The sequence below is a fragment of the Hipposideros armiger genome, unplaced genomic scaffold (genome assembly GCF_001890085.2).
Source record: "Hipposideros armiger isolate ML-2016 unplaced genomic scaffold, ASM189008v1 scaffold_64, whole genome shotgun sequence".
NCBI lineage: Eukaryota > Metazoa > Chordata > Mammalia > Chiroptera > Hipposideridae > Hipposideros > Hipposideros armiger.
The window spans coordinates 729,998-748,238 of NW_017731414.1; the positions used below are offsets into that span (position 1 = coordinate 729,998).

Below are 18,241 nucleotides of genomic sequence, written 5' to 3' on the forward strand. Positions count from 1 at the left end.
TAACTTTTACAAAATGTAAAAACCGTTCTTAACTTGATTGTGGAGCCGTACAAAAGCAGGCGGCAGGGCTCGGTTTGCCCACCCAGACTATGCAAGGCATTTATTGCTTAGTAGTACTTCAGTTTTAAGGTTGAGTCTACAGAGGCCCTCAAAGAGCCCCGCCTTCCCTGACATCATCAGGCCGCGCCCCCAGGGCGGAGCCTGCGCTTGCGCGGCTGGCCCGCGGGCGGGGGCGGGGCGGGCCGCGGCTCTGACTTCCAACATGGCGCACGCTGGCGGTGGCGGTGGCTCCGCGGGCCGTGGGCTGAGCGGCGCCCGCTGGGGTCGCTCGGGCTCTGGGGGTCACGAGAAGCTGCCAGTGCACGTGAGTGGCGCCCCAGCCCTCCCTTGCGGACCCCGTCGTCTAGCCCCCGCAGGCCCGCGCCCCCTGCCCGCGCCCCGCTCGGCTCCACTTCGGCCTCCCCCTTGCGCGGCCCGGGACCCTCGACCCCTCAACCCCTCACTTCGGCCTCTAGGAGGCCCGGCCCGCCCCCCTCCCTGCCAAGGACCCCTGCCCCCCATCCCCTCCGCTGATCCCGGCCCACCGGGACCCTCCCCCTCCCCGCAGGTGGAGGACGCCCTCACCTACTTGGACCAGGTGAAAATCCGCTTCGGCAGCGACCCTGCCACTTACAACGGCTTCCTGGAGATCATGAAGGAGTTCAAAAGCCAGAGGTACCAGCGGGGCCCCTCCCCACTCCGGGGGGCCGCCACCGGGCTGAGCGGGGTGGGAACCCCCCAGCTGGGTGACCTTGCCGCAGGTCGTCGAACCTCTCGGAAATCAGTTCCTTCCTCTAAAAAACGAGAGTGGAGAGTCCCTCCTTGTGGAGCTGTTGTGGGGATTCCTGGAAGGAGGGCAGGTGTGGGGTGAGGCAAGGGAGGCTAGTCTGACCAGTACCGAGTCGGAGCCTTTCTTCAAAAGGTTGATTTTTAAATGAATTTTGTTCATCCAGGACTTTAAAATTTTTTTTCAAGGACTGCATTAAAATGTTATTTATCTTAATTGTTGAATGTTTTGGCACCTTCTTCCCCTTAAACCTTGTTCCCAAGGTAAATGCCTCACTCGCCTCACCCTAGTCCCAGGCCTGCTAGGAAGTTATGCACATAAAATGCTTAGTAAGGGACCTGGCATTTTCAAGGCATTTAAAACATATTGTTTTTGTAGGCACAGAAGCAGGAGAATTAGAGATCCATAGGGGATCTCAGGATAATGCCCTTGTTTGTCAGGAGGCTGACTGAGGCTCAGAGTGGACTGGTACAGAGACAGGACTAGAACTTGGGCCCTCTGACTCTTAGATTTTCGACTGTCACATCCCCACCATGCTGCTTCTTCCTCTGAGGAAATATGGCAGGGCTGGTCTGGTTTACTTCCACAAGCCTGATCTAAGGCTTTGGCCCTGACTGCAGCCATGAGGAAGTCCCCATCCCTCTGTGGTTCTCTCCAGGATGGCACAGGGAGCCCAGGCCTGGCAGCTTTAGAAGTAGATCACTCTCTGCAGAATCACCCTAGTCACATTTTAGGGTTCTTTGTTGTCAGTGAGAAGCTGGTTACGTGGCACTGTCATGGGAATCGGAAATAGATTTTGTTTTTAATTTGCTTCCTGAGACACTTTTGCCCATTTCTGTTCTTTGTTCCAGCATCGATACTCCTGGAGTCATCCGACGCGTCTCACAGCTCTTCCACGAACACCCTGACCTCATTGTTGGATTTAATGCTTTCCTTCCCCTTGGGTACAGAATCGACATTCCCAAGAATGGCAAGTTAAACATACAGTCACCTCTGTCCAGCCAGGTATGCCACTGCGCTGGTCTGAGTAATCTCAGCCTTAATATGGCCCGCCCTGGTACTCAGGTCGGGCAATGTGTCTCGTGTATTGCATTGCTGGAAAGCCAGCACAAATCAAAATAGATCAAAACACCTATACAAGCAGCCTCCGCTTCCAAAATCCATCGGTTTGGAGGATTTAAATCAAGAGCGGATGTGTTCGTGCATGTCAGGGAGGCATTCTCCTAACATCATTTTATGTCCAGTCACAATAACTGCATTCTTGGTGGCCGAGGTCTTGGCTTAAGGCTTTCCCTGTGAGCGCACTAGGTATGTACTCGGCATGTGGTTGCTCTGATGCCACCCACAAAATCAAACGATTGGACTGTGGGTGTGAATGGCCATTTTTATTGTTGCTGTGATGTATTTAATTGCCGGCCAGGTCATTGGCTCAGCTCAGGCTTGTGGCTTTGGTCCCTTCTCTCTCGGTAACAGCTTGCTACCTCCTCTGTCTGCAATCTGAAAGCCTATTTGAGCTTTACTTTTACAAGGTCACCATTGTTTTTTCTCTACCTCGGCCCCGTTGCCATTTAAGGGATAATGCTTTGCTGCGGACTGTGTGGCAAGTCCAGATCACTGCGTGATATTAGCAGCACCCCTGACTCTACCCACTAGGCCCTCACTTAGTAGTGACAGTCAAAAATGTCACCAGACATTGCTAAGCGTCTTCTGGGAGCAAAATTGTTCCCCATTGAGAACCACTGGCCAAAGTGAACCAGCTCTCAGCCTCCTCCATCTCTATCCTTGGGGTTTTAGTGGGTAAGGTAAAAATCTACCGCAGGAAGCATTTTGCAGGTTTCTCCTCGGATGAAGGAGAGTCCTGTCACTGATGGAGTCAGATTTGGCAGGAGAAAAGCGAGAGGCCTATGCAGTACAAGCTCCATCTTCAGCATGTTGTCTTATTAAAGCGGAGGAGTGCGTCTCAGTTTTTAAAAAGGAACTTGGAAGCCTGCGGCTGCTAAATTTCAAAAAGCTTCCATTTCACATTTGCGAATGGAGCCCCAGGATCCAGATGTGGAACTCATGCCTCCAGAGATAAAAGCCTTGGCAGGATTAACCTTCGGAACAATCACGTCTGGGGGAAAAAAACAGGCTCATTGGCAGCAGTGTGCATGGAGCACTTAGTGAGTCTGAAGTGCCGCATAAATGCGGAGTGTCGTTCCCAGACCTGAATTGTACTCCCTGTGTGGAAATGGCCTTTCTCAATCCCTAATTGTGTGAGTTACTTTGCTCTTGCGAGGGGCACAACAGGGGCTCTCCCCTGGATATCTTTGAGGACCTTGCTGTTCTGCACACTTTAGGGAGGGCTGTGGTAGAGATAATAGACAGACCAGTCTTGTCTCCTCCTGGGTGGCTTAGGCGACGAAGTTCCATCAACTTGAGGAAAGGCGTGAGAGAACTTACTTAACAGCCACTTATCAGGGCTTTATAGTCTTGATACAGCTGGAAGCAGCCACATTTAGGGGCCCCCCTCTGTCAGCTGGAGAGGTGCATTCGGGAACACACCAGGCCACTCAGTTTCAGTCAACACTGAGAACCCGCAGGGTTTCCAGCCCTGCTTCTCAGCAGTTCTCCATGCCAGGCACAAACAAGATGTCGTCCAGGCTTCCCAGGGTCCTTTGAGAGGCCACAGTAGCCAGAGATCTTTACAGGGCTCTCCACACGGCAGTGTCCTGATGACTTTTTAAATTGGTTTTTCTAGCCTCACTGTTTTGAAGTACAGCTTTATTGTTTTCATTTTTCACATCATGTATCGTGTCAACTACAGACAAGGAGGGAGTAGCTCTTAGGTGCTGAGGAATAGAAATAAGGGCATCCCAGCCCTTATTTGGGGATCCCTTCGTGCAGGGTTTCTCAGCCTTGACACCATTGCCATCGGGGCTGGATCATTCTGGTGGAGGTGTCCTGTACACTGTAAGGTGCTGAGTAGCATCCCTTCTTCACCTGGTACCAGTAGCACGCCCTCCTCCAGTGTGACAACTTAAAAATGTCTCCAGATGTTGCCAAGTGTCCCCTGAGGGACAGAATCACCCCAGTTGAGAACACTAGTCTGAAGGGGAAGACAGACAGACATATGCCATGACGTAGGAAGCGTGGCCAAAGGTGGGCCAAGGGACCATGTTGGGAAGAACATCCCCTTGCTGGGGCCGCGGCCTCCTAAGTCAGTGCCATTTTGGATATGGTCATCTGAGCCTCAGTTGTTACACCACCTGCACAGAGAGCCCCCACTTTTCTCCTCCAAGTCGTTATACCACGCTGTTTTGTGAATTTCAGCAAAGTCAGGAAAAGAAATTAAAAATCCAATGTTTTTTATTGATTTGTCTTCTGTGTCAAACTGGGAGTCCTCCTGATCAGGCAAGACCCTCATCTGTCTTGGTCACAACTGTGTCCTCATTGTGGGATGATGCCAGGCATGTGTTTGTGGGGTGAGACACTGGATGTCGGTGGGTCCCTTTGAGGGCAGGCCCTGCCTCCTGGGAGCTGGCCCTTTTATGCTTGGCTGGGACAACAGCCAACTTGGATGAAGATAAAAAGATAAACCTTTAGGTGCATCTCGTAAGATAAGTGGCCCTATTATATTCAAAGGGAGGCCTGCTGTCTTCTCTCTGGGGAGGGTCATTTGGAAGTTCAGTCAGTTCCCGCAGATCGCCTCTCAGTTTGTGCCCAAGTCACCCACAGAGCAGGTGTAGAATATCTCCTCTGTGCCAGGCCCTGGGGTTTATTGGGAGTCCCAGCTCTTGGGGTGCGTGCATGGTTGAGGTGGGGACTTGTGAGATACAGATATATATGAAATATTCAAGGGAGTTGAGCACTGCAAGCAAAGATGTCAGGGGTGGGGTTTGAGGGGAGTGGGATCTGTACCTGTGTCTTTTCGGGCAGGGGTCTTCCTGGTATCGGGGGTAAAGACCTGAGATGGGAATGAGTGGGTGTGCTTGAGAAACAGGAAGCTGGGGTGGGGCAAGGATACGAAGTAGAGAAGGTGGGAAAGAGCCAGGAGTGTGGGAAGTTAGTAGAGAATTCTGGAAAGGCCACTCTGACCCCTGTGCCAGCAGTGGACTGAGAGGCAGAGAGGATCTGTGAGGCCAGGGAAGGGCCCCGTGTGACTCAGACAGAGTCAATGGTGATGCAGCCTAGGGTGGGATATTAGCGCAAGTGAGAAGTCTGGTGTGATCAAGGTTGACCCTGAGCAGCTGGGTGAAGGTCGCTGCCCCTGCTGAGATGAGCAAGGCTCGGGAGGAGTGGGGGGTACTGCTCTGTGGAATGTGCTGTTTGATAAGGAGTCTCAAATATCTAGGCGGGACTGTGTGCGGACACTCAGATGGACAAGTCAGGCCTGAGAGTTGGGTTATCAGTGTCTAGGAGGCATGTCTAATTATGTCTGGACCAGGGCAGGCAGAAAAGAGAAAAGACTGGATTGTTCTAGAATGTTCAGAGCAGAGATTTGGCAAACTATGGCCTGTGGGCCAAAGCCAGCTTGTTTTGGGTTTTTTTGTTTGTTTTTTTATTTTATTTTTTTAAAGATTTTATTGGGGAATCGGGGAAGGGGAACAGACAAGTTGCTGTCCTTTTGTTCTTTAGTCTAGTTGTGGAGGACGTCGCTTCACTGGCCCATGTTGGTATTAACGTTGCGCTCTTCCCAGGTCAGGCAGATCTGTCGCCGGCCTCTGGCGGCTGCTCATGGTGGCTCTTGGCAGCTCACACCAGCTGCCAGCCGCTTATGCTGGCTGCCGGCCACACACAGTAGCTTATGGCAGCCCACTGCAGCAAGGGCTGCAGCCTACGCCGTTGCCGGCAACTCACAGTAGCCCAGCCCCAGGTTGAGCTGTTGTTCACCATCTTAGCTGTAGAGGGCAGTGTCACTGGCCCTCATGTGGAATCCGAACCGGGGTCCTGCCGCTCAGAGCTGGCATCCCAAGCCAGCTCTTAACCAACGCGCCACTGGGCCGGCCCAACTTGTTTTTGGTGGTTTTTGAATTTTCCAAAGATTGCATAAATTTTTTTAAATTGTGGTAATATTCACATAATAACATTCATCGTTATAACTATTTTAAAGTGTCCCACTCAGTGGTTTTTAGTATATTTTCAATACCGTGCAACTGCTACCAATCCAGAACATTTCTATTACCCCAAAAAGAAACTTTACCTCCCAATTCTCCCCTGGCAGCAACTAACCCACTTTCTGTCTCTATGGATTTGCCTGTTCTGGACATTTCATGGAAATGTAATCGTACACTAGATAACTTGTGTCTGGCTCCCTTCACTCAGCATGATGTTTTTGAGGTTCATCCATGTTATAGCAGAGCTTCCATGAATCAGTGTCAGTCCTTTTTATGGCTGACTAATATTCCACTGTGTGGGTGGACCACATTTTGTTCATCCTTCATCAGCTGATGGACAGTTGGGTTATTTCCACCGTTTGGCGATTGTGATTAGTGATGCTATGAGCATGCATGTACAAGGATTGGGCTGAACATCTGTTTTCAATTCTTTTGGGTCAATACCTGGGAGCAGAATTGCTGGGTCACATGGTAACTATGTTCAATTTGTTAAAGAACCACCAGATTGTTTGCCATAGAGGCTGCAACATTACTGTCTGGCCCATTATGTGGAGCCCTGGTCTCTAGGGGAGGTTTCTGCCTTGTCACAGTGACACTCCACAGGGTTGTAAGGGGCATGTGGTGTCTGAAAAGGCCACCTCAGAGTGGTTGGGAGCTTCCTGTGAGCACACAGCCTCCTTGGAAGCAAACCCTGGCCCCAAGGCTACTCCCTCCCCCTGTTCCTTCTAGTTCTTTCTGCCCTGAGGTAATCAGCAAGTGCATCCCCAGAGTGTCTTAGAATGGAATTCCACTGCCAGGGAGGAATGGAGTTTAGAATTGTGACTGCTCTGTATCTGTTATGTCTCTGTTTTCCTCAGCTCAGACTTTCTAAAGTTGCCTCTGCACCCACTGTTATGGGTTGAATTGTATCCCCCTCAAAGTCTTACATTGAAGTCCTAACCTTCAGTGGATTAGAATGTGACTATATTTGGAGATAGGGTCTTTACAGAGGTGATTAAGGTGAAATAAGGCCCTTAGGGTGACCTCCTAATCTAGTCTAACTGGTATCCTTTAAGAAGAGGAGATTTGGACACACATAGAGACTCAGGGATGTGTGCACACAGATGGATGATTATGTGAGGACACCATGAGAAGGCGGCCATCTGCAAGCCAAGAAGAGTCTTTAGGAAAAACCAACCCTGCCAACACCTTGATCTTCGACTTCCAGCCTCCGGAACTGTGGGGAAATAACTTGATCTTGTTGAAGCCACCCAGTCTGTGGTATTTTGTTGTAGCGGCCTGAGCAGACTAGTACACCCACCCAGATGATGTCTGGTATGCCCAGCAGTCCTCATCCCACTGGAGCCTGCTGGTCAGCAGTTGGTGTAGGTGGAGTGCCGGTGCCTGGGCAATGAAAACAGTAGACTCAGCTTGTTCCTTCATCCGTTCACCTGATTATCCCCAGCCGTGGAGGAAGCCTGCTCTATTCCAAGCTCTGTTCCAGGCACTGGGGATACAGCTGTGAACAAAATAGAATCTCTGTCCTTGTAGTGTTTGCCATCCATTCAGGGTGGAGAGAACAAAATAATTACAGTATGTTACGTGTAGGAAGGTGATACAAGCCATGGAATACACCAGCAAGGAAGAGGCTCAGAGCGCTGGGAGACGAGGTCATTTTGGTTTGCCTTAGGATGGTTCCGGAAGACTGCTCGAGGACCAGCCCCTACATGCTGGGACCTGGAGGATGCCGAGGGTCACTCCTGATGGCCCAGCCATGGTCAGTGGCAGAGGGAGGCCATCATCAAAACCACATGCAAAATTCCAGTTTAGAAACTAAAACATCACCTCCCTCACAGAGTGGTCCTGTCCCACCACAAATTAGAATTATGAGTGCACAGGAGAGGCATGTGTGTGTGTCTGGTTTTTTTTTTATTTGTGCTGATGGAAAAGCACACAAATAGAGGGCATGCTTGATGACTGGTCAGGGCCCATCTCTTTTCTCTCAGGTGACTTGCCCTGGGCTTAGCACCCAAAATCTCACAGACTCAGGCAGCCTGTACCATGCCCCCCACCCCCATTCTCACCCCCTGCATGGTCCCAGTTTTATACCTGTTGAGAGCAGGTGCTTTTGAACCTAAAAACAATCTTGCTGAAATGGGCTGACAGAAGGTGTGGAAAGACTTCTTTTATAAAGAGTCCAAAATTCCACTCTGAAAAGGAGTAAACAATCCACACTTTATACATTTTTCCAAATACTAATTTTTCAAAGCATAAAGTGTTTGTCAAGCCTTCATATTCTCTGCTTTGATTGGGAAAGATCAGGTAGTAGAGGCGAGTTCATGAGACCCGCCCAGGAGCTTGCAGACCCACCAAAGGCCGAGGAAGAGCTGTCCACATGCTCTGTGCCAGCCAGGCCCCCAGAAGTAACCTTTTTCTGCATCTAGTTGAAACACTTGGCTCTGTGCTGGTTTTGCCTGTTCTTGTACAAACAGTGGCTGGGTTCTGGCATTTGTCACATTCTGTTCCTGGTGTTGGGCTGACAGTAACACACTGTCATGTTATTGTCAGGAGAATTCGCACAACAACAGTGACTGTGCTGAGAACTTCAAGCAACAGCTGCTGTACAAGGAGGACAAACCCCAGGTGCCCTTGGAGTCGGATTCCGTGGAGTTCAACAACGCCATCAGCTATGTGAACAAGATTAAGACCCGCTTTCTGGACCACCCTGAGATCTACAGGTCGTTCCTGGAGATACTGCACACTTACCAGGTAAGAGGCCTCAGGTCACACTTAACTGTGGCTGATCACCGTCATTCAGTGTCAGGTGCATTGGAAGCATTAGGATTTTCTTGTCTGAATTCATGGAATCCTGTAAAAACCTGATAAGCTTTTCTTTTGCATTAATTGTTTTTATTGTGATAAAGTACACATAACATAAAACTTACATTTTAACGTGTCTAGTGGCATTAAGTACCTCACATTGTTGTGCAGCCACCACCACCATCCATCTCCAGAAATTTTTCTCATCTAGCAAAACTTAAACTCTGTTTTCATGAAATACTAACTCCTCCTTCCCCTCCCCCCCAGCCCCTGGCACCCACCACCTACTTTCTGTCTCTATAAATCTGACTCCTCTAGGGACCTCACATAAGTGGGATCACTCAGTATTTGTTCTTTTGTGATTAGCTTATTTCACTCAGCATAATGTCCTCGAGGTTCATCCATGTTGCAGCAGGTGTCAGAATTTCCTTCCTTTTTATGACTGAATAATATTCCATTGTGTGGATTGACCACATTTTGTTTATCCATTTATCTGTCGATGGACACTTGGGTTGCTTTCACGTTTTGGCTGCTGTGAACATGCTGTACAAATACCTGTTGGAGTCCTGTTTAGTTTTGATTCTAATTTACTCCGTGAGGCACCTCTACACCCAAGAAGTACTAGGAAACACACATCAGAGAGATTTAAAAAGAAACTAAGGGGACACTCTTTTTATAAGATGACTTCATTATTATTTAGACCACACAGTTTCCTTCATTTCTACTGATTACAACTGGGCCCTGTTTCAGGTGCTGGAGTGACAGATGAATGGTTGCTGCTGCTTAGGAGTTCAGTCTAGAGGTGGGAGAAACTTAGAGATGATTGGAGTGGAAAAGAACGGAAGTATGTAGAAGTATGTCAGGGTTAACAGTTGCCAACCCCATGGGAGGTCAGGGAGAGGATATTCAGGTTGAATTTTGACAAGTGGGTCAGACCATCAGGCAAACAAGTACAGATGAAGAGTGGACTCTGGGTGTTAGGCATAGCCTGTGCAAAGGCCCAGGGGTCACAGCAGTAGCTGGTTTCAAGGAACTTGACAGGAAGTGCAGGCAGTCCAGTGGCGAGGGACGACATCTGTGTCATGCAAGGAGCTTGAATGTCGTCATCTTCCATACATGGAGTTTCCGATGCCTTTTATTTTTCTAAGCAGCAAAACCTACTTTTATTTATTCATTCATTCATTCATTTTAATTTTTGTAAGAGTTTATTTGAGCTAAACTGATAACATATGCCTGGGAGCAAGCTCTCAAATGCTTGGAAGATAACAATTTTGCAGCTTCTTTTATGCATTTGAAATTAAGGAGGGGGTGTAATGAAGATTGGAGAAAGCAAGGCAGGGAATGGGTTATAGGATAATTAAAAAGATTATGTGCTTTCTTGAGGGTTAATATTCCCTTCAAGGGGCATTACTTCTGGCATTCCTAAAAGTGACCTTGCTCTGCATATTTGCATCAAGCAACGGGAAAACAGGGTCAGGGCACAACACTGGGAAACTGTGTCAGCAACACACTAAAAAAAGATAGGCACCTACTAAAAATAGTAGCACTGTCATATACATGTTAAATGGCTAATAATGACATGGATACTACAGCACCTCTGGCACTTAACCTTGGAAAGACCTCAGGTTCACCTGTGGATGTGGGAAGGTGGCAGCCTGTGGGTCACTAAGGTACTGGGAGGAGGTTTCTTGAAATGGGACAGGTTGTAGTAACCTCCTACCGCCTGGGCGGTGGTTCTTAACAGATATTGACAGGTTGAGTGGGGAGTGTGTTCACACTACTCTCTGGTCAGCCCAGTGCAATTTTCTGCACTCACCCAGGGATTCTCCCACATAAGCAATCGCAAAATCTGCACTGTGCTCAAATCGTTCCTTAGTACATGTATCAAGCTCAAAAGATTTGCATGTTCAAAACAGGCATTAGAGCAAAACTGACAGTCTCTGCAAGAACGTTCCCAGAAAGTGTGTCCCTAAGTGAGGGTGTGAGCCCATTACGTGGTCATAGATAGAGCCACGCTTCCCCCTGCCAGGTTATGCCAGTCTTCCTTTCTGCCTTATGGGTCCCACGTCCTCATGGGAAACACCATTTCTGTTTCATCTTTGCTGATCTGATGAGCGAACTGGTGCTGTTTTAAGTTGTAGTTCTTTAAACATCACTCAGTTTGATCATTGTTTCATGTGTATAACATGACTTGTATTTATTCTCTGAACTGAGTGGTCTTTGCCCGTTTTTTCTTTGGCTTTCTTTCAAGTATCCCAGTAACTTTGGTGGGGGGTGGGGAGGCAGTTTTTTCCCCCTCCTAAATAGGTGCTATGGGTACAGGATTGAAAACCAGCTTTCCTCAGGGTGCAGCAGGCTGGGAGTGGGGGAGACACTGAGGCTGGCTTGTTCCCTTTTGTAGCTGTGGGGTGGGAATGTCCTGCACTCTGGGAGGGCCCCAGCTCAGAAGCCTCTTGCTCAGTCACATTCTCAGGTGTAAAGTTGACGACAGACTTATTTCTAATGTTCAATTCGAGTTCTGCTCGCAGCTTCCTGCCCTGCTGACCTAGGTCCACTTTGGTCCTAATCTTGTTGCTTTGAGCTCTGGGTCAGGCCGTCTTGGTGACTCTGGGTAAACAGGTCCCTTGGCCTGGAAGTCCCTTCCCTTCCTCTTTACCCTTTTCCCGCCAAGGCCAAACCCTAGCTCTGTGCTCCCCTACCCCCCAAAACATGCCCCCTTTCCCTTGGGAGGGCTGGGACCAGTCCTTCCCTGCCCATGACTCCTCCACACTCCTGGCACAGGTCCTGTCCATGGCCAGAGCTCAGACTGTGTTGTGGAGCAGGGTTGAGATGCAAGCACACAGGACTGCTCTCCAGACAAGGAGGCCTGGCGCAGGGCACCCCGTTATCAGCAGGGTGGCGGATCAGGCCCCTCTCCTTCACAGCGGGACGCCTGAATGTCACAGTCAGGGTGCCTGGTTCCTTGACTAACTCATTTTCCCCTTCCCGACCATTGGCAGAAGGAGCAGCTGAGTACAAAAGGCCGGCCCTTCCGAGGCATGTCTGAAGAGGAGGTGTTCACTGAGGTGGCCAACCTCTTCCGGGGCCAGGAGGACCTGCTCTCTGAGTTTGGACAGTTCCTGCCCGAAGCCAAGCGGTCCCTGGTAAGTACAGAGTGCCTACCTGGCCCAGGGGCCACCTTCTCAGCTGGGACCCCATGCCTCAGTAGAGCCCCCAGGGCAAGGTCAGGCTTGTCTAACCCCTCAGGATATACTGGGTTCCCCCAGGAGCCACACAGGGTACAGACACCCACAGGCCCCCAGTGCAGACTCCCGTCACAGGCTCCCCCTCCACGTCAAGCTGGAGTAGATCCTGAAGACAGCTTCTCTGTACAGTGAAGGGCCCTGGTATTCCTCTGACTGCCACTCAGGACTGCAGAGTGACCCACCTGTAACCAGGGCCCTGTGGACAGGTGCAGGAGGGGCAGGCCCACCACCTCCCCCTCCAGAGGGACCTGGTGGGGCTGGGCTGAGGCTTGGCAGTCACTGGGGGGCAGAGAGCAGAGGGAGGGGCCTGGGATGGGCGGTTAGGATACAGACTGCACTGTCAGTCTTTGTCCCCCTGCTGTGGTGTGAGGCCTGCTGAGCTGCCCCTTCGATTCCCTTTTCCTTTTCTTTTCCATGAACATATAAGGCTTTTTTTTTTAATGAAGTAAAATTCACGTAACATAAAATTCGCCATTTTTAAATGTATAATTTAGTGACATTTAATGCATTCACAATGTTTTGCAGGCACTACCTCTAGTTCTAGAACATTTCCATCACCGCTAAAGGAGAACCTTGTCCCCCTGAGCAGTCACTCTCCAATTCCCCTCCTCCAGCCCCTGGCAACCACCGATCTGCTTTCTGCCTCTGTGGATTTACCTATTCTGGACATTTTATATAAATGGGATTATACAACATGCAGTTGTTTTGTGTCTGGCTTCTTACTCAGCATGATGCTGTCAGAGTTCATCCACGTTGTGGCGCATGTCAGTGCTTCAGTCCTCTTTATGGCTGAGTAACATTCCACTGTGTGGATGGACCACTCATTCATTGGTGGACTTTGGGTCATTTCCACTTTTTCACGATTGTTGAGTAGTGCTGCTGTGCATATGTGTACAAGGATTTGTTTGAGTCCCTGTTTTTAATTCCTTGGGGTCTATACCTGGGAGTTCAATTGCTGAGTCATATCATAACTATGTTTAAGTTTTTGAGGCACTGCCAAACTGTTTTCCATAGCAGCTGCACCATTTTATGTTCACTAGCAATATACTAGCGTTTCAGTTTCTCCACTTGGTCTTTTCTTTCTGTCTGTCTTTTCTTTCTTTTTTTTTTTTTATTATAGCCTTCATAGTTTGATTGAAGTGGTAGCTCATTGTAGTTTTGATTTGCATTTTCCTTATGACTAATGAGATTGAGAATCTTTTCAGGTGCTTATTGACCATTCTTATATCTTCTTTGGAGAAATTTCCATAGAAGTCCTTTGCCCATTTTTTAGTTTGTATGTCTTTGTTGTGGAGTTGTACGAGTTCTTTATGTATTCTGGACACTAGACTCTTATCAGATATTTGCCTTCATTCTGTTGTCTTTTCATTTTCTTGTTAGTGTCCTTTGATGCACATAAGTTTTAAATTATGATCAAGTCCAATTACCTATTTTTTGTTTTGTTGCTCATGCTTTTAGTGTGAAATTTACGAATTCATTACCAAATCTTCTAAGGTCAGGAAGGTTTCTCCCTATGTTTTCTTTTAATAGTGTGATCGTTTTAGCTCTTATATTTAGGTCATTCATCCATTTTGAGTTAGTATTTGTATATGGTGTAAGGTAAGGGTCCAACTTCATTCTTTTGCATGTGGAGATCTAGTTGTCCTGGTACCATTTGTTGAAGAAACTGTTCTGTTCCCATTGAATGGTCTTGGCCCCTTGTGGGAAATCAGTTGGTCATAGTTGGATGGGTTTATTTCTGGACTCTTCATGCTAATTCACCGATCTCCATGTCTGTCTTTATGCCAGCACCACACTGTTCTGATTACTGTAGCTTTGTAGTATGTTTGGAACTGGGAGAACTTTGTTCTTCTTTTCCTAGGTTGTTTTGGTTATTCAGGGCCCCTTGCAATTACATCTGAATTTGAAGATCAGCTTTTTCATTTCTGTGAAAAAGGCCATTGGGATCTTGATAGGGATTGCACTGAATCTTTCAGCTGTTTTGGGGAGCATCGCCATCCTAACAATGTTAAGCCTTCCAATCCATGAACACGTGGCATATTTCCATTTATTTAAATCTTCAGTTTCTTTCAGCAATATTTTATAGTTTTCAGTGTACACATCTTGCACTACCTTGGTTAAAATTATTCCTAAGTATTTTATTCTTTTTGATACTAATGGAAATGGAATCCTTTTCTTAATTTCATTTTTCCAATTTTAGTATATGTGCTGCTGAAACGAGCACTTAATTTCCTTTTTCAATCATTTATTACTAGTGTATAGAAACACTACTGCTTTCTGTATGTTGATTTTGTATTCTATAATTTTGTTAAACCCATTTATTAATAGTTTTTGTGGATTCGCTAGGATTTACTGTATATCAGATCATGCCACCTGCTAATAAAGATAGTTTTCCTTCTTCCTTTCCAATTTAGATGCCTTTTGTTTCTTTTATTTTTATTGGGTTGTTGGAAAAGTTGTGACGCATTTTTGCAAGGAAAAACATAGAAAAAAATACGTCATGACTTTTCCAACAACCCAATATTTTATTTTATTTTGTTTTATTATATTTATTTTATTTTATTTTTTGGCCTAATCGCTCTGGTGGAACCTCCAGTGCTGTGTTGAGTACAGGTGGTGAGAGCAGGCATCCTCATCTTATTCCTGATCTTAGAGGAAAAGCTTTCAGTCTTTGACCACTGAGTGTGCTGTGAGCTGTGGGTTTTTCCTAAACTCCCTTTATCAAATTGTGGAAGGTCGCTTCTCTTCCTATTTTGTTACTTCTGTTTCCTTTTTTCATTCTTCTTCCTCTCTGCCCTTGATGACCACTTGGGTTGTAAGTGCAACCCAAGGAGGATCCCTGTCCCCTGCTCTGCGCTTGCCGCGGCACTACCACCTCTCCCAGGTCCTGCTTCTGAATGAAGATACAGGGGGGACAGGGCTTGGTGACAGTGGGTCTCTGAGAGGGGACCAGGGGCAACAGGAGTCTGGGTTTGGATGCCATGAAGACTCTTGGTCCATTCAGACAGACTTCCGGTGCCTGGACTGGAGTTTGTCTCCAGGACACTGAGCACTGTCCCTAAGCGGGGATGCCACCAGGAAACACTTCCTGATTCCAAGTCAGAAAAGCTCTGTGTCTATCAGTGGGGCCAACATCAAGTCCCGGAGCTGTAGCCCATCCTTCCAACCTGCCTCGAACCTCAGGCGTCCTCGGGGATAAGGGGTTGGGCAGAGCCCCATGAGCACCCAGCCTGGGCCACAGCACTTACTCAGCCTTCTCAGGCACTGCAGGCAGGCTTGAGCCAGCCGCGTCATCTCCCAGGCCTCATTTCCTTCTCTTGCATGGGAATGACTGGCCCTCCTGCTTAGATGGGGACTCGGCAAACTGTTGTCCTGCAGGTGCCTCGTGCAGGGCCTGGCACATGCTCCGTGCTCCATCTTCCTCCTCCATTTGTCAAAGTTCTCACTGCCTCCCTCTGCATCCCTGGTAGCTCGAGTTGCATTCTGTCACACTCTGAAGCCCCATCTTGCCCCCTCATGTGTTTGGTGAATTATTTGAATCTCATCCTCTTGGATCTGGGTCTTACATCTCAGCTGTGACCTTGACCTTGGCACCTCTTTCCCTGAACTCTATCCCCACAGGAAGATGAGTGCATGGTGACATCCCCGGCCAGCCTTCCCAGAGCCATTGCATTAGCGCTGAGTGGTCCAGTGGCAGCCCACCCTCATGGTTGCAGGGAAGAAAGGCCTGGCCAAGTCCCCTGCCAGCTTTTGCTGTTCTGGCAGAGGTCAAGGGGCCAGGGACGTGCCCTTTCTCCACACACCGGGGAGGCCCAAGAGAGTAGCCCCACCTTGATGGGAGGTGGTGGGTGCACGACCTGGAGCAAAGGGCTCATGATTGCACACCTGGTTCATGTCTCCCTTTGTCACCTTCTAGCTGCGGAAGCCTAACAGGTCACTTTCCCGAGCCTCGGCTTCTTCATGTAGGAAGTGGCGATGGAGACGTCTCCCACTAGGCCGGTTGGAAGATTCCTTAGGGAAGTGCCTGGCCAGGGTGAGCCGGGGGCTGTACTAGGGGTCCTGCCTTTGCTGAGCTGTGAGCAGAGCCACCCTGGGGGTTGATATAGCAGGTAGGGAGTCCCATCCACTGGGGTTGTGGGGGACAGTGCACAGCAGACACTAGGTAACTGATAAAGCTGTCAGTCCACACTGCTTATCCCAACTCTCAGAAATTTTTTTGGCTAGGGCAGTCTTAGTTCCGTGAATTTTCATCTTGGTGGTGATTGTCCATGGCAGGTGAGTGGAGCCTTTCATCCTCTGATGGCTATGGTTGCAGCGCCCCCTGGTGGACACGACTGGGGATTTATGAAGTTGGACATGGACAGAGCCCTCCCTAAAGAAATAAGCATTTCCCTCAGAAAACTGCCTGCCCACGCAGTTGCTTTAGATGGCACTTGTTGCCAATTCAGCAAAGTTTTTTAGTGTCTATTGGGTGATTAGAGCTATCTTATACATTTAAAAAGATTGAATCATCTTTTAAATTACTAAAAAACCCATGTGCAATCTGTTACATAAAGTGATCTTTATATTCACAATCCTTTATATTAGTTTTTGGATTTCTATTAAAACTACAGGAAAAAGAAACCAAAGATGAAATTTGGTATTGTCCTAATTAAACTTGACCGTTTGGCCTAAATCAGAATTGGCAGATGTTTTCCTATGAAGGGCCAGATAGCATTTTAGGCTTTGCAGGCCAGGCAGCCTCTGTTGCAAAGACTCAGTTCTGCCATCCTAGTGGGAAAGTACCCTTGGATCATGTGTCAATGATTGGGTGTGGCTGTGTGCCAATAAAACGTTATTTGCAAAAGCAGCATGATGAATATACCAGCTGCCAGCCAAATGGGCATTGGGGGTCCAACTATCTCAAATGTTCACGAAGTGGGATATTTAACTAATGTTGTTAACTAATGATGCCCTTCCCGCTGGGCAAGGTTGCTGGGCTAGCAGTGGGTTTCCCTTTTAGCTTCCCCGTCCCACTCAGTGCTTGTCATAGTGTCACCTGCCCGCCTCCTTTAGGAACTGGTGTTTCCACCTGTTCTGGCATCTACAAAAAGATGAAAGAGAATTTTTCCACTTAAAGTTCTTGGAGCAATTTTGAATCTTTGGATAACTATTCTCCAAAGAAGTTTGTCCCCTAAGGGACAAGTTTGGCCTGTAGTTAACCATAGGACTTGATTATTGTCATTATAATTATTATAAAATAGTATGCATTCATAAAAAAATCAAGTATCAGTAAGAGTATTAAGTATGAAAAGTAAATTTCCCTTCTTATCCTCAGTTTCCCAGTTACTCTCCTCAGAGCTAAGCACTCACAAGTGTCTAATATTATGTGTCCTTCTAGAAATTTCCTCTGCATGTGCAAACAAATGTTTATCCTTTACAAAAATGGCACAGGGCCGGCTGAGTGGCGTGTTGGTTAAGAGCTGGCTTGCGACACCAGAGGGCCCCGGTTCTGATCCCACATATGAGGAGGGCCAGTGACACTGCCCTCTACAGCTAAGATGCCAAACAACAGCTCAACCTGGAGCTGGGCTGCCGTGAGTCGCCGGCAACGGCGTAGGCTGCAGCCCCTGCTGCAGTGGGTTGCCATGGGCTACCATGTGTACCAGCAGCCAGCGTGAGCAGCCAGCAGCTGCTGTGAGCGGCCGTCCAGAAGCCAGCGACTGATCTGCCTCGCCCGGGAAGAGCGCAATGATTGTGTCAACTTGGGCCAGTGAAGCAACGTCCTCCACAACTAGACTGAAGAACAAAAGGACAGCGACTTGTCTGTTCCCCTTCCCCCAAATCCCCAGCGCTGTTCCCATCCCCCAATTCCCCAATAAAAATCTTTAAAAAAAAAAATGGCACAAGGGCAGGCCGAATGGCTCAGTTGGTTAAGAGCTCACTCAAGAGCTTGAGGTTTGAGCAACAGCGATTCGATTCCCGGCCTGAGCTGAGCTGCTGCTGAGTGTGGCAGGATGGCTCAACGAAAAAAAAAACAAAAACTGGCACACTGTTTGTTCTGCCACTGGGGTTGTTGTTTTCCTGTTTCATGTACCAATGTATCAGATACACCCATCCCTAGCAGTGATGGAGACACAGAGCTCACATTGATCTGATAGATGCTACTGTTTTGTTTGGATACTGCATGATTCGCTTACCCAGCTCACGCTTTGGGTCAACAGCATGTCCTTCGTGTGGCATCTCCAAGTCCAGTTCCCATGGTGAGGTGATTTCAGTGTGCCTCCCCGGCCCTG

At 48.3% G+C, this 18,241-nt stretch overlaps 1 protein-coding gene across 2 annotated transcripts in view; it reads left to right on the forward strand.

The window, feature by feature from the left end:
- The first annotated feature begins 239 nt into the window (after positions 1–239).
- Positions 240–18,241, forward strand: part of SIN3B (SIN3 transcription regulator family member B) — a 38,235-nt gene continuing 20,233 nt past the window's right edge. Inside the window, exons 1-6 of one of the 2 annotated variants that reach the window (XM_019641979.1) lie at positions 240–364; positions 608–714; positions 1,678–1,831; positions 8,470–8,670; positions 11,721–11,864; positions 15,883–15,999. In XM_019641979.1, the coding sequence (XP_019497524.1) occupies positions 263–364; positions 608–714; positions 1,678–1,831; positions 8,470–8,670; positions 11,721–11,864; positions 15,883–15,999 (825 nt within the window). In that variant the 5' untranslated portion in view covers positions 240–262. The remainder of the gene's footprint in view (positions 365–607; positions 715–1,677; positions 1,832–8,469; positions 8,671–11,720; positions 11,865–15,882; positions 16,000–18,241) is intronic. The other variant, XM_019641980.1, reaches the window with a different exon arrangement.